The following is a 17,131-nucleotide window of genomic DNA, read 5'->3' on the forward strand; positions in this document are numbered from 1 at the left end:
CACATCAACTCTCTTGATGAGATCCCATCTCCTTTTCATTAAGGAGAATGCAAAGAATGATCATGTAATGTTAATGCGGCTAAAGTGACTCCCTGTGTGCCATTATTAAAACATGTCGATAATGAAGCGCCTAATGGTCACTGTTCATTTCCTTAGCTGTGCATCGGCGTGACAGCGAGTGCCGCCCTCCGCGTCCCTAAAGCGATTTTCAATCCCGGCGTCGGCGATCTGTCACACACGGGCGCTCGGCTCTCACGCTGGCCTCTCATACGTATTGACAAATTGTCTCGGTGGGAATTGTTCACATGAACCTTAGCCTGCGTGAGACATCACAGGTCAGAGTTCACTACTGGAAAGGGCCTGCGTGAGGCGACAGAGAGAGAGCGTCACATCACTTAGTTAAAAATGCTGTGTGCCATATGAAAAGACATTTGAGCATTTTTTTTTTTCACTATCAAAGATAAGAAATACATGCTCAAACGGCATATAAAGTAATTTGAGCATTTATTCAATATCTTTGATTTCACCTTAAGTTCGTACTGGGAGGCCGAAAGTGGTACAAGTAATGATAAGAACTTTACTGGTAAAACCGCTGTTCTATTAAAGCGGATTGTCTTACAAGTGAGAGCATACTAGTACATGGAGCTTAAGATGGATATCAAACATTTAAAATAAATGCTCAAATGTATTTCTTTAGTGACACGCATTACTAATGCCCAATTGCAATTTGTTTCACGATATATGTTTTTGTATGAGTATTTGGGCAATTATGGGATATAATTGTTAGTTGGAAAATAGAAGTCTTTCCTAAATCCCAACTCCAAACCCTAATGCTGCCTCGAAGCCAAAACTTTGAAACCCAAGACTGGCTTAAAGCCCTAATTTGAAACCCTAACCTTTGTTTAAAGGAAAACCCTGTCTTAAAACTCAAACCCTTAAAAAAAAAAAAAACGACTTTCATAGCATAACGCTGTCTTGTAACCCTACTTTGAAACCCTAACCATGGCCTTTTTTTCCCCCAAATAGCTCACTGTTCACCAGTGGGAACAGTTGATGCGTTTCCTGTCCTAATTACAGCATGTGGATTGATGATGAAAAGATTCTCTGGATACTTGTAAACATCTGACAAGGAGCAAATCGCTACAGCAGTTTCTCTTGTGAATTAATGATAGGAGGCGCTAATTAGGAGTATTCTTGCTACACGGCCGCAATGAGTCGGCCAATTAGCGCTTGTTAGGACAGATCTCATCTTCAAATGAATAATGAATAATTGATATTTGTTAAAAGTGCATTCAAATGGAGGAGCTGATATTAATCAACTATGTGATCGTCATAGTGACAATGAACATGGAAGATAAAGCTGCAGTAACAACCAGAAATAAAACTTGCTCCTGGGCTCCCTCTATTGTAATCTATTTGAAATTGTAATACGAATACCGTATTTCTATCCCTCAAATTGTGGTCAGGGACATTTATTTACTCAACTGCAGAGAGTTTGATCTGAAATGAAACATTTTAAAGGAGCCATTAGTGTGTAAAAGAATAGAAATAAAGACACACAATATTCAATCTTTGCACCCTAATTATGAACAAAAATGTTAGCGTCAGTGCTAGTGCTAGTGACCAGGATGAAATCCTACTTTGAAACCTTAACGCTGGTTTGAAACTCTACTTTGTAAGGATAACCCTTGTTTAAAACATTAACTAGGGCTGAAACCCTAATTTTAATGGCTTGGAGCATCTTCTATCAGACTCAAATTTGGAGCCATAATTTGACACTCCAACCCTGGCTTGAAGCCCTACTTTGAAACCTTAACCCTGTCTTGAAATCCTACAGTATTACAGACCACTAAAGTAGATTATCAGGGGGTCGCCATAGCAGCAGAGATGCTCTTATTAGTAATAAAACAATAAGTGTAAAGCCCTCATTATTCTGAGGGTATTTAAAGGTAAAAATCATTACATTCGATAAAAACATTACATCCTGTTGCTTTAATTCATATTCCAACACAGCAGTTTACATCTGAAACACTTCAATGATAGTCATTAAACAGAGAGCAGGTAAGGTAAACTAATGGTTTATTGTTGCTATTTTTCATGAAATGACAACACCTGTATTGGCAATGATATCCACCCCCCAACCTCTACCCCTGTCATCCCCAAGTATATCAAGTTTACAAAAGTGTCTGTAAACGTTAAAGTGCAAAAGAATTTGCTCACCATTTTAAAGGATCATGCTACAAACACTCTCATTTTATTAAAAATTAGTCTCACTTAAAAACGTACTAACTTTTGACTCCAATCAAACATTTCGCCCAATGACTTTTTTAATTCAACAATAACAAGAAAAAGTGTACTGTACGTAAAAATCGTGTCATGGTTCATAAATGATACAAAAAAGTCATTTGTTAATGAATCCAGTCATGTACCCTGTGTCTCCTTTAGGAAATTAAGAGCATGGTAGATAAAAATTGATCATAGAAATAAAAAAACAAATCAAATGCTATTGAAAAAAAGCCTCTCTTTTTAACTGTTGGAAATTCGAAGTTGGAGGAAGAGCATCTTTGTTTGTTTGGAATAATGACCAATGAGGTCCGTTGAAGGCTTAAACGGCCCCTTTGCTGGTTTTGATTGGTACAAAGTTCAGTGCCTTTAGGAGCCGTTCAAAGTGACGATTCCTGATCAAGGATGTGCTCAGTAACACATTCAAGTCCACTAAGGGCGGGCATTGGACTACGGGGAAAATTCATTATCAATTCAATATAATATCTAATCTATAAATATTCTTGTAGTAGTAGAATAATGCTGGCCGGGGAAAAGGTCTGTGTAGATTTAGGCCTTCGGATGTACTCACACAGGGCTATTCGAACCGTGCATGTACCCACTTGACCCCTGAAGTCCTAATTCCAGTATTATTAATAATTATTCAGTCATGATAACCACCACAGTGCACAACAGAAATAAACAGAACTACAAATAATCCACAGTCCAAAAAGTCTATACACGCAAGGAAACGTGCACCCGCAACACAGGCATGTCTTGCGATTACTGTAATGCGCTCGTTCATTGCCAATTAGTCATGATCACTGCCACAGCGCACAATAGAAATAAACAGAATGACTTGAAATAATGCACTGAGTAAAAAAATGTGTTCGGTCACTCAGAGGGCACGAGCGCGCGTCATATGCTCTCACAGGTCTTTCATGATAATTGTTACCTTGCACAATAGAAATAAACACGACTAAAAATAATCCACACGGTCAAAACGTCTACGGCGCACAATGTACTCGTCATAATTAATGCGACCGCTCCTCTCACCATTTATTAATAATAATCCCCCAGGTTATTAAAATACTCTCGCAGGTTATTCATGATAACTTTTACCATGTACATAAGAACTAAAGAAGTTGACTAGATATAATCCACAAAGGGAAAAAATAAGTCCACTGCACGTTCTGTCACGTATCGGCACGTCTACGTTGGGGAATCTAAGTTTTATGATTGCGATCGCTCCTCTCTCCAGTTAATAATAGTAATTGTCACCTTGCACAATAGAAATAAACAATGACTCAAAATAACCCACCAAGTAATTAAAAAATCAGGCACAGGAAAATGGACAATGTACGTGTCATATAATCAATGCTCCTCTCACCAGTTATTCAGAATAACAGCTAGCTTGCACAACAGAACCAGTAGAAATAATGACTTAAATCAGGAGCTTTGCCCATAATCTGTTGTACAATGAAGTGACGGCACTGTTGAACGGGTCAAAACTGAGAGAAGTGTGACTGGCCAGCGGTGTCACTTGGGGTTTGGGGGACTTGCCCTGAAGTCAGGCACAGTTCGAATCGCCTGGTGTGAGTTGTTTTATCCTTTAAACAGCAAACTAATTGAGAATGAACCAGTCAAGTAGCGCACTCCATTTTTCCTCAATTTAATCAAAACATAATCTTATGCCCATCCCTGAAGTCCACCTTGATGGGGTTTGCTGCATTTGTTGTGCTATACGCGGGCATCACTCCTCCTCCTCACATCCATCATGAAGAACCAGGGAATGTTGGAGATCTGGGAAAAGATTCTGATAGGTCCTCTCCGAAGACAGATCAACTCGTGGATGATTAGGCCCGCCACATACTGAGCGACGCGGCCGAATGCGACTGAACTGGACAACCGCGAAAAAAACAAAACCCACGACTCGCACCCGCACACCAGGCCATTGACCCTCGTTTACATAACTTGCTGGTGTTCTTCTCGGAAAGCAATGTTTTAAGCCGCCGCATATGTATTTTTTTTTTTTTTATTGTATAAAAAGTATAAAGTATAAAAGCGGTTGAAATATTTAACTTTTAAATTTTGATTAATGTTCTGAGCAGTTACAGTTAAAGTGTTGATATAATTCACGTGTTTTTTTTAATTATCCTCAAGGATCTTAAAGACTATCTCGCTCATGAAATGAGACTTTTCTAAAATTCCAATTTTTTAGTTGAAGATAAAAATTCTGATTCAAAATCTTAAGCTGTCAGATAATTGTAACAGATTTCAAAAGCAGGACAATGTGGTCTAAATTGAATAACTCACCTTTTGTCAAAATTGATCTAAAGTACAATACTTGAGTTAATGTGAATGTGGGGGGGCTCCGGGACTGTGCTTGCCTTGGGCCCCCAAATGACTAGCTACGGCCCTGGGCTGAGCCAGTGACGATGACGCTCGGCATGGCAACCAAACTGGGATTAGCGCCTCGTGCATTGATAAAGAAGAAAGCTAGATCGCTGCGAGAACTAATGTGTATTGCAGGACACATTGACCATCGACACTTCAAACGTACGTCGCGGTAATGTGCTTAAATTCGGCGGCAAGCGGTATGGGGGTCTTCTATTCCCTGAAGCGCCGCTCCCCCGCATCTGGGAAAGCCCGTGAGCCTGTCTGCTGAGCCAGCAGCGGATGGACGGTGGATTGAAGCATTTTACAAAAAGGGGGGGGACTAAACCACTAACACGGTTCACACACTCCAGAATGAGCGCACTCACTAACTTTTATCACGCAGGGCTTTTGACACGAGTGAGTTTGATTCAATTAGCGTGGCTAACGTGGGAAATAGTGACATCGCCACATCCTGTTTCAATTCGCCATTGGCGAGATGGCGAGCGGGCAGTGAAAACGTTGCATTGACTGCACTCATCTAGTTCAGCAACAGAGACTATCCATGCTTTGCCTTTTAGTCAAAGCAAGGCTACATATGAAATGAAATTCAATTAATTACGTGTGGGGCGGTGGGTGGTGTTGGCTGGGGAGGGGGTGGAATTGGGTCCCTGCGGCCCCCACCGGTTGGCCAGTTGTCGGGGCGCCACGGTGGGGCCGGCGGACCTCCCTGGGTCCCTCGGTGTGGGACAAGTCCGCCGGGCTGCTCTCGGGTGGACCCCTGGGCCTGATCCCGCCCCTCGATTGATTGGGTGGGGTCCTCAGCCTCCGCGGTGCGGCCACAGCAATTACAGGACACTTCTGTCAGTCTTTGTGCATGTAAAACGGTGTCAATTCACTTGCATGTATCCGTAGGCACACACCCCTAGCACTCATTCATTGGGTGTGTGGTCACGCACTTACTGCGACAAATAACTCATGAATATGCAAATCGCTTGTGTATCCCCTCACTTATACTCTCGTCCTGTAGACTTTTATAATTTACATAATTAATGCCGCCACACTTCAGTTGTACAGCCGGGTTCACGACCCTTGTCCTGCATGCTTCTTCTCCTGTCCTTTTCCTGTTCTATCTTGTCCTGTCCTTCCCTCACAGGGTGTAGCACTACAGCCCCACACTCATATTTAATGTTTCATTGTTGTAGATAATGTAATGATTTACTTCTCTCATCCTGTTTACAATTAGCGCTTTGTCTTTTGTGTTTGTTTCTCTCTCCCTTCTAGAAACTTTGTTCTGTTCGACTGATCAAGTCTGATTCTCAATAAACCTCAATTATAATACCACAGCGGAAACTTAAACACTGTTCCGGCATAAAAGGGATACAGATTTTCCATTCTGCTTGACCTAACAGCCGAACAGGACAAACAAAAAAAATGAAATTATGAATATTATTGTAAAAAAATACATATACACAGTATGCACTGTATTGGTACAGCTTGGCAGCGATCTCGCTTAAAACACGCAAATGTAATTTTTATTACGAAAGCTCATGTGAGACAACATGGCATTTTTGAATGGATGTGACTGGGATCCGGAACGTTGCGACGCCAGTCACCTGCAACTCAAATCTCAGCAAAATTTTTGTTTTTGTTTTCATGAGCCGACAATTGGCCATTCATGAAAACGAAAAACACGGCACAACAGTTCAGTCGGGTTTGGACGCATCGCTCAGTGTGCAGCGGGGTTTAGTGTTGCTCTCACGAGGTTCAAGTTTCCATATTGTGCAGATGGAAATGTGTTATGTGTCCGACATGTGGCCCAGAGGTGTGTCGGCCGGACCCAAGAGACGATACTTCTCCTCCAGCGAGGGCTCGGTGGCGCCCCCCTGCAGGTGGATGAGCGGCTTAGTTTGCAGCAGGACGCAACCTCGCCCCCCTAGTGCACGCCTCTCCTGGTGGTTCCTGTGGTTGAACACCTTTATTCTGTTGTCCAGCTCTGGGCTAGCCTTCTCAGAACCAGTGGGACTGGGGAGGTTAAGGTTGACCGGGTCCACCGTCAGGCCCTTCTGAGCGAGGCAGGAGTCCTCAGAAAGAGACGAGAGGAGCTCCTGGACCACCGTGCTCTGGTCCTGGCCTGAGAAGGAAGAGGGACAGCAGCGGTGGGAGCTGTAGTTCAGGTTCAGGTCACGAGTGGAGTTGGACTGGATGTGATTGGTCGGGAGGTGGATGTCGATGGCGGCTGTGGTGACGACGTGGGTCCCTAAGCCACAAGTCCTGCCATCTTTAAGGAAAAGGTCAAAAGAACAACAATCACTTCTTGTTGAATCAGTTTCTGCCAGGTCTCCCTGTCCTTTTTCTGCTGTGAGCGGCAGTGGAACCTGTCCAAAGTTGCCAAGGAAACAGCATAGTAAGCGTGACTGACGCATGCCATGTTTTTCCCCCCTTATATTGGGCTTTGGAACCTCAAAGAATTGGGTCCCATGAATTCTGCCTAGCAAGAAGTGAGACTGTTATTTGACCATAATGTTATTGTGTGAATGCTGAGGAGTACTTTTCCCATAAGTTCACATTTTCCACAAGAAAAAAATGCAATTCAAATGAATGGAGAAATGTAAAAATTCACACACAAAAAAATAATTCTCAATTGAGTCAAACCTTTTCAAATCTAACTTCAATGTTCTACAATAAATAAATAGAAATCCTACAATTCCACGTTTTCCATGAGAAAATTACCAAATCAATGGAGAACTTTAACAAATTTGGTTCTAATCAAAATTTCCTCACCGATTCAAATTTTTCTAACTTCAAAATTTTGAAAATTCCCCAAAATCCTACTTTTTGTAGAATTCATGAGCAAATTTCCAAATTAATGAAGAAATTACACACTGAACCTCTCTCCTTAAATAATTGTTTTTTCAACATCTCACATTCTACATTTCTTACACTGCGATTTATTCTGTGAATAACATTTCAGTTCAGTGTCAGCTTTTCTCCATTCACATTCAATTTCTACAAAAATAGCCATTTCTACTTTCAGTTGTGAAGTTTGTAATGAACCACATCCAGGGGTGTCAGACACATTTTTGGTGCAGGCCACTTCGAAGTTATGGTTTCCCTCAGAGACAATTTGCAATTTGTGTATTTGAGCTCGAAACATGAAGTCCACGAACATGATTTGCATTCACGGACCGATATGTATGAGTTCTGTATAAAAGACGTAGGTTATTAGATGCCATAACTTGTTTTTACAGATTTGATGAGGAAATTTTGCAGGATCTATTGGAGAGAGGTTTTTAAAAAAAAAAAAAAAAAAAAAAAAACTCTAAAAGACTTTGCAAATGGGAAGCCAATAATCACGTTAGCTATTAAGGAACATTAATTAACACTGATAATATAGTGATTGCTGTCCTACATTTTATACTTAAAATAAAAATGTCACTGTTGATCCTATTCTTTCTGCTTCTCATCCAGAGTAGATCGGGTCTACATGTTTTTTTTAAAGACTTAATATTTTTAAAGATGGATGTACTGTATAAGGATGTGCGAGTGTTGAGTGACTCACCACCGCTTGCTTCACTGTAGTACTGGCTGATATAGTTGTTCATGTCATCACGTACAACTGGATCTGATTTGGAAAAATAAGGAAGTAATGAGGACAGTCTTATTTGAAGTAAGAATACTGAAGAATTCTCATTCTTCCATGAGTCATCATGGTTAATGCCTGTTTGTAGTTCAATCATTAAAACCACCACATTACAGAAGTCCTTGGTTTAAAAAATACATATTATTCTACTCTGGTCTAGGTCTTGGAATGGACTCTAATAGCTGTTGACAATGGAGTATTTCAATGAGTGTCACACACTGTAATTAAACAGGCAGAGAATTGCCTTAATTGGATTTAACACCCTTGCGGGTACTGATCCATTTCAGAGTAAACACTCCAAACTAGTCCAAATGGAAACTATCTGTAGTGTTTACAAGGAAATATTGACAGAAATGACTTGTGCCCCAGGCCACAGGTGCTTGAAAGGCTCACGCTCCGATTGGCGCTGCATTAGCCCGATAGTGCACCAGGTAATAGACTGGGCCCCCCTTTAGGCTGGGCTTGGCTTGACAAAAGTGGGCCCGCATGAGAGCTCTTTGTTGGGGGGCCGATGTGCGTGGTAGAATGGCGGCGATCTTGTGCTCGCTTGATTGGTCTTGAGCTCACTGTCTGCTGACTGAGTGCGAAGCGCGAGCCGCTTGAGTGCAAGCCCCCTTCCCCCGGGACATGCTGCTGCAGACTCTGATGGGTAATCTCATTTATTTTTCATTCTAAAATATTAATCCCTGGGCCACCCCCGGAGAGGAAGCATTGCACTCACTAAAACAAGACGGAGACAATCGCTGCACAATTAATAACACATGAGTGATGGCGGTGAGGTGAGGTTGAAAAGAATTGGCTGTCCAGCATACATAAAAAGGCTCTCGGCTCTTTTTTTGTGAGACAGCCCAGTTATCAAGCTGTCACTTGAGTGTGGAAGAGGAAAGGTGACATGCTGGGTCCTTTTAGCGCAGCTGTACAGCTCTACTGTAGTTCAGAGACCTGATGTATTGGTGCTGCACCACTGGCAAAGTAATTACAATCAATCCGGAGCTAATCATATAGTGAAATTACATTGTTTTCCTATCAGTTCGAGATATGTCCTTTTAGTAATGATTATATGGGCAATGAACAATAAACAATCTAAATGTGTACAATATCTCTATAGATGCAACTATTGGAACAGTGAGGCCGAAAGATGAATATGAGACAATATTTCCAGCTTTTACTTCTAGGTACTGTAATTTCTCATGTATAATGCAATTTTTTTCCCCAAAAAAAATTGTCAAAGGTCAATAGTGCGCATTATACATAGGTATAGGAGAAAATGAAAAAGACTTTCACATTTTATAAATGTAAGCCGCCATCTCGAGGTTAGGAAAAAGCTGTACACTTTCATTCCAATATGCCACCGCCCCCTAGAGGTTACGAAAAAGTTGTACACTTTCGTTCTTGTTTGCCACTTAGAGTTTAAGAAAAAGGTGTAGTCTACAGTTTCATTCCAATATGACAGAGGTACATATGATGGCATATATGTACAATTCTGCTCATAAGTTTACATACTCAGGCAGAATTTGTGAAATAGCGTGACTGAACAACTACCATCACTATTTTCTTTGGGTTTTTTTTTTGTTTAATGATAATGCTTTTCTGAAATGCTTGACAGTTTAATTTAGATCCCATTAAAATAAAATAAAATGTGTTTCGCCTAGTCCTTCATGTTTTCTTACAAATTGTGCCTGGGTAATCAAACATGAGCACAACTCTGTGTTTTCTCATTTACTAAATAAAAATAGGGCTGTGAATTTCAAAATAAGAGCAAGAAAATAAAATGAAAGTATTATGTGTTCAAATAAAGTGCTTAACTTCAGAATCATTCTTTGAAAAAACTAAGAAAATACATTCATGTTTTGATATGGGTAGAACTGAAATCATGCATTGTAAAAACGCATTATACATAGGTTGAAGGGTTTTCCAGAATTTTCAGGTCAACTTTGGGGGTGCGCATTATACACGAGAAATTACGGTATTGACATTTAAATGTAATAGCATTATTTGTAACAGAACAGCAAATTCTAACGACAGCGAAATATTAGAACACAGACTTAGAATAGATTAAAGCGAATAAGACAATGCAATAACAGCATCAAGCCTGTGACCAACTGACATCATCAAACCTTAACACTCTTTAGGAGGAGAAATGAATGCTTGATAGGGTTTACACATCACTGACTTGATTTCCCGAAAATAGATGTCGTCTTCCTTTCCCCATCACGAAAAAGAAATGATCATTATCTGCCAGTGCTTCATGACCTGCTTCTCGGAGCAGATGTTCTGCTTGAGTGACAGTGGATGCAGTCACCATGTGACGCAATTTAGTACTTCTCAGGCAGCATAAAACTTCATCTAAGGGGACAATTGGTGTTTCTTGGGTATGGTGTCATCGTTCAGATGAGAAAGAAGTTGGCAATCTGACTTGACTGGAGGTGACCTGACCTGACCTAAGCGAAGTCTGCTGGCCTTTGAGCACTCATCCCAGTGACCATGTTGGTGTAGAAAGGCCCACTTTGTAACCCACACCCAGATTTGCCACTATTGTATGCCCTTGGGGTGGTATTGTGGTGCCCGATTGTGGTTTTTCAGGTGAATGAGAACAGATGTTGAGAGGAGCCCACTGCCCTCCTAACAAGGCCCAATGCACAGAGCACTCTGTAGCTTAAAAAGCCCGCGTCGACCGCGTGGTGGCTGAAGCACGACAGGAGCTGAGAGTGACCCAGTGTCAGAAAACATGCTTGTTTGCTCCAGCGTTCAGCACATCCTAAAAGCTTTGTTTGCCCCTGTATTGATCGCGTGTGCCTGCGGTCAGATGGCTGTGGTGTGTGAGAATGGAGGGAGCTTAGAGGCTGCTCCAGGGCCATGTCAACCCTACACTCCACCGGCATCCACTTGGCCTGATGTTGCACCATTAGGGACTGTTTGTTCCACAGAATTATGCACATACTTGATGCTGCACCTCTCTCCTGGTTTGTCATGCTGCCTCCTCAAGCAAATGCTCCACCTGGCCTGATTATTAAGTATATAGTGTGTTTAAATGAGCACGTCCTTAAAGAGTCACAGGCAAGCTGGGCTAATTGAAACATTTCCCTTTAGACAAGATACAATAGTATTCAATGAAATCTATTGCAGAAGCTGTACTCTTTTGCTCCCGTTTTGTAATTATTCCGCCCCGCCTCATTGGGCCTCATTCACTAATAAATGCGTAGAAATGTTCTCACTCTGAGCACATACGCAAAATAACCATCAGATTCATAACGTATGTACCGGTCGATTTTCTTCGCATCACCGTGCCGATGTTAGTGACTCAGAAATGAGGAGCTAGAAAAAAAAGAAAAAATGATAAGCTAGTGCCCGCGTGCTGCGATCTGAATAAACCGCACCCCTATTTCCCCAAAAAAGGGCGTCCATCTGACGTATCTCAGACAATGCGCGGAGCTTTAAAGTTACAAAAGGCTCGAAAACTTTAATAACATTCTTAATCTTTATCCTATTGTGAAAAAGTTCCTATCATGGGAAAGCTTGCTAAAAACAGAAACCGACAACAAATAATAATCATGTTAATCATTTTTAATTAATTCCAAAGTTAAATTAGAGAATGTGGCACACAAACACTATTTATATTATAGGGATTAGAAAGAATACTGAAGCCTTGGAAAAACTAGGAAATGCAAGCAGTCCAATCCCTTTTCCTGCTCGTTGAGTGACAATGTCGGACTGCATGCAGACAGCTGCAGTGGGGTACACACACATACAGTACATGCATATACTGTACAAGCACTCGAACGGAACGAGGGTAAACCCGATGACAAGTGTCATTTTCACAGTTATTTAGGACCTTTGTCAACAAATGTACTAATTCCTGGTTTGATTTATTATCATTCGAGTTATAAATATTGTTTTTATAAATGACTATACAGTAGTTCCAATACGTTGTGCATTTTTGGTAAAAGATGTGTTTGGCGTTTTTTCGGCTGCTGATCCTGCATTATTTGTTTGTACGCATGGTCTGAGGAGGTTCTAAATTCGTTCACAGAGTACGAACAAAAATAAGTATGAACTTATTGATTTATCACAGATCTTTGCGTCAAACGTGCGTACAAACAACCTTTAAGCACAAATTGGTTATGAACGAGGCCCATTGTCATTTTTTCAACTGCTTAAAATGATGTCAAAGGACAAATTGTTTGGTTTCACAACTGAGCTATTGTTTTTCTCAAACAAAATAGAAGCAAAATATTGGATTTTTTTCCTGCATTAAGATGAAAAAGTGAGTTTATAAACAGAACAAAGCCATGACCCAATATTAAGCTTTACATATATACATATGCCCGCGACCCTGGTGAGGAGAAGCGGCTCAGAAAATGGATGGATGGATATATACATATATATGTATATATATATATATATATATATAGATATAGATATAGATATATATATATATCGAGAGAGAGAGAGAGAGAGAGAGCAAGAAAGAGAGCGAGAGAGATGAGAGCATGAGAGAGATGATAGATATATAGATAGATCGATAGATAGATAGATCAGAGCAGGGTGTGCAAATATAAGTGTACAATATGATCTTATATATTATATTATTGTTAAATTTATATCAATTGAAACAGTTGTGCACTAAAGTTTACATAATCAGAATCTTGCAAAATGTGCATGATGTCAACGTTTCTTTACAGAAAACATGAGTGAGCACAATTGTTTAAAAATAATAATAATAAACATAGAAATAAAGAAAATAATAAAATGGTCCCAATCAATCAGTCATATTTTCCCAAAAACTGTCAATATTTCACAAATGCTGCCAGGGCATGTGAACTTATGAGGAAACTTAAAAGTTTGTTTGGCATATGTGAATAATAAATATGAATCTCACAATATTAACGAACACAAGCATCAAGGCGCTTGTTGTATGCCACTTCCGGGGTTAAAGTGATGACCTGGCATCACCGGACATTTCACCATTTACTAGCCACTAGGGGGCATACAATATTGCTCTTAGGTGTTAAAATGCACTACATTTCTGAATTCTTTTGTCATTTTCAGCTATGAAAATACAAATATTGTTGCCCAGGTAAAGTGTTTCTCCATACCAGTAAACTACTGTATATGTAGGTAGAGCTAAAGTACCTCTTCTCCAGGCAAACAAACAAACATAATGTTCATAAATTGTGAATTTCAAAGTATTTCAATGAGTGCCATATAAAGGGTTAAGGATTTAGAAGTGTACAACAGTGAATACAGTAAAGTAAAGCAACAGCTCAATTTGGCATTCATTCCTCGATATGCCTTAGTTTTATTTCGTTTCAAACTACACAGTGAACTTCAACATTGCCAGAAAAAGAGGTAAAGTAGGATTCACCATCTGACCCTGAAGGTGTACAAAATATACTGGCATTGTAGCTATGCCCAAAGGTACCATGACGTGTCATTCGGACAGTCGTGACTTCAGTCCAGTTAAGTGTACCTGCAGTGTTGTGCAGCTCTCTGGGGTTCCTGTGAGCGCCCTCGTCGTCAGACTCTCCAGGAGTCGAGCCCTCCACTACCTGGAAACTCCTGCCCTGCTTCGCCCACACGCGGTGGATCTGCATTGCCGCCTCGCGCTCCGCCGCCAGGTCCAGGTCTTGCTGGGCCAGGTGGGCCCGCAGCTGCCTGATCTCAAACTGCACCGACGGGAATGCAAATGAGGAGGAAGGAAAACGAAGCGAGAGAGAGAGGAGGTGGAGAAAGGATGACATGAATAAATTTAAACAAAATAGTACAAATACTGGATATCCAATTTGTTCAATTGAGTTAGTTAATTTAGTGAATGAATAATTATAGTTCAGTGAAGTATAAATGACCATTTTCACTGATTATGTTATTATTTTTTTAATTGAGAAATATCATTTTAATCAATGTATGTTGGTGGGGTGGCTGGTGACAGTGTTGCGGCTTTTGAAAGAGAATGTCTATGAGGCGGTGCTGTCCCCTACTGACAATAAAGTGACTAACAGTTCATCAAATAAAGATGCACACACAAAAGACTGAGTAGTAATTATTTAATTTTGATATAATTCTTAATTTGTTTTTTAAAGTATATTTTACACAGTCTCAATTAATATCAACTCCATGTCGATTTGTATTTTTTACAATTTAATGTCCAAAGAAAGTTTGAAATTTTGTTTTGAAACAGGAAGAAAATTTTGATTTTTTTTTTTTTTTAATATAAAAATTTAATTTAAGTAAACTACATATTTATTATTATTATTATTATTATTTCCTCCTTCTTGCCACGCTTGTCTGTGGATTTTCTCGGATTCAATATTGAGCTAGCAAAATGGAAAATAATTTGTATAAAGGCGAAAAACAACAAAAATGCACACAATGAAGCACTAAGCAAAGAAGCAACGGAACGCGACGTTGAGCAGAGTACGAGCGGCTGAGAGCGATGCGCCTCCCCAAAATGGCTGCAGGAAACGTTCACACACTGCAGCCCGGTTCGAACATCGGGCAGTCATTTTTGCTTGGTCTGTGGTCCGAACATTGAGGTGTTCGTAAATCGGGGTACCACTTTTCATTAGTGCAGTGCACATATTGTAAATGCAACCCACGACTAAATTCACAGCTCATGCAGAAGAAGCTTTTTTCCTACTTCTTATTTGTTTTTTGCATGTTAGGATTAAATGAAAAGGTGCTCACCGCCTGTTCCTGGCAGATCTGAGTGAGACGCTCCAGCTGCTCCTCTCGCACTGCCTTGGTCTTCTCACACTGTTGGATCTCCAGCTCCATCTCAACTTTGACTTGGAGCACGTAAGCTGACACAGAGAGGTGTATAGCACATGATGGGAGAGGGGGGGGGGGGGGGGTTAAAGGAGGTGACTTCATTACAGCAATTAAGTGCAAGCAGTTTCAAAAAAATCTTTTCATTTCAAACATATATACTTACAAATACATTTTAGGAAATTAAAAAAGAACAGGTAGCTTATAGAGAGTACAAATCAATATATGAAATTGAACAACAATGTGCCAATTATTGTCTTATTTTTCCCAATACAGTAACAGACTTTAACCACTAGATGGAAGCAAAAATGCTTGTGTGATTGAGACCGTTAGCAATAAAGATTATGCTTACATACAGTATATTTTGATATTACGTTATTTTCACTTTGAATGTGTTACCTTATCATGATAGTATAACAAAATTTAGGATTTATTTTTGCACATTTCTTTTATCATCATGATTGTATTTTTTTTCCATTTATTTAAAAAAATAACAGTAGAATTGTAAGGAAAACTGACATGTTTTATGAGGTTCACTTAAAGAAAATTTAAAGAAAATAACAATGAAATAAAGTAATACAACATCATAAAATTATTTTTATACCATATGTTAATGAAAGTTTAACACGATTTTAATATCTTTTAAGATCGACCCTGGCCAGTTTTGTTGAATGTTTATTCTAGTATGGAGCCCATTTGACCCAAATTGAATGATTTAATCAAGTAAATAATTTTTAAAAAATGTCAACAGCTACCAGAACCGCAAATTACAATTTGATCATTAAACTACTTTTTTTTTTTTTTTTGCTGAAGTTGGAAACTACAAAATCAAACAAAAATCCCCACCATTGGTAAGTTTCATTACATTTGCATTAACATAGCATAGTAAAACATGTTTTGTTTTTTGTTTTCCTTTTTGAAGGAAGCAAGGTGAAGACAAATCGCATTGAGTCCATTCAAAACAAGGCAATTGTGTTATTGTAAACAAACCAATGAAAGTGAACCAGACTATCCTGTTACAAGAACTGCAGTGAAAAATGTGCACGTTTCTTTAGCCACAAACATCGCATGATCCAAACTCACACAACAAGGTAAATGGCAGTCGTGTATTGAGTGCCCAATTCACATATAGACGGACAGTCAATTGTTGCAGCAGCCCACTCGGAGAACACGTCCTCGCTCATTAAGGCTGACACAAGCACTGCTACTTGATGTATCCAGCTAATTGTGAGAGGGACTCAATCTTGTGGTAAATGCGCGCCTTCTCGCTTCCTGGTGTGTCGCCTCCAGCCTAACAAGCAGGCTCACTCACCCACACGTATTTAAGCGAGCAAGTTGGTGGTGCACTGAGAGATCAACATCTCAGCTGCATGCAGAAGACTGGACCAAAATAGTTAGAACATAAAATAGTGTAGTCATGGGATTAAGAGTCTGGATTATATGAACATTAATATCTAAAATGTCTTCATGGAACATACTATAAAACGGTTTGAGATAGAATCCAAAGTGAAATACATTGTATTGTATTTAACGTCCAACAGGGAGCGATTGTGTGCAACAATCTGACATCACCCAGGATTTTTATGTTGGCGAGGTATAAATATATTCCAGTTAAACTTTGGTAATATGTACTGTAATCCATGACGTACTTAAAAAAATAATAATAATAAAAATAAAAATTATATGGCAAGTGAAAGGAAATTTGCAGGGTTTTAAGATTTTATGCAAATCTCATCCAAATGTGATCCTGACTGAACAGTAATTTCAATTGAACATGGATCCTTTATATAACAAAATAGGGCTGCAATTAACAATTATTTTGATTATAGATTTGTCTATCCATTATTTGTTTTTATTAATCAATGAATCGGATTTTTTTTTTTTTAATTCAATTTCCATCCCATTGTTCAAAAACAGGACATTATTACCAAGATTCGTCACTGTCACACATACTGTAGTGTAAAAAGAAGTCAACCACAAACAATCTTAACTTTGACATGTTGTGACACTGGTCAAAGGTATTAGGGCACGTTGAATGTAACTCCGATTACTTCAGGTAATTTCTGGTGTATATTCTCTTCTATC

General features: G+C 39.6%; 1 protein-coding gene across 3 annotated transcripts in view; it reads right to left on the bottom strand.

Annotated features, from left to right (window-relative positions):
* Positions 1–1,991: 1,991 nt before the first annotated feature.
* LOC133474259 (transmembrane protein 266-like) overlaps positions 1,992–17,131 on the bottom strand; it is a 60,183-nt gene continuing 45,043 nt past the window's right edge. For all 3 annotated transcript variants that reach the window (XM_061765753.1, XM_061765754.1, XM_061765755.1), the window contains 4 exons: positions 14,966–15,081; positions 13,752–13,947; positions 8,201–8,263; positions 1,992–6,919 (listed from right to left, as the gene is read on the bottom strand). In XM_061765753.1, the coding sequence (XP_061621737.1) occupies positions 6,438–6,919; positions 8,201–8,263; positions 13,752–13,947; positions 14,966–15,081 (857 nt within the window). In that variant the 3' untranslated portion in view covers positions 1,992–6,437. The remainder of the gene's footprint in view (positions 6,920–8,200; positions 8,264–13,751; positions 13,948–14,965; positions 15,082–17,131) is intronic.

This window comes from Phyllopteryx taeniolatus, chromosome 2 (assembly GCF_024500385.1).
Source record: "Phyllopteryx taeniolatus isolate TA_2022b chromosome 2, UOR_Ptae_1.2, whole genome shotgun sequence".
NCBI lineage: Eukaryota > Metazoa > Chordata > Actinopteri > Syngnathiformes > Syngnathidae > Phyllopteryx > Phyllopteryx taeniolatus.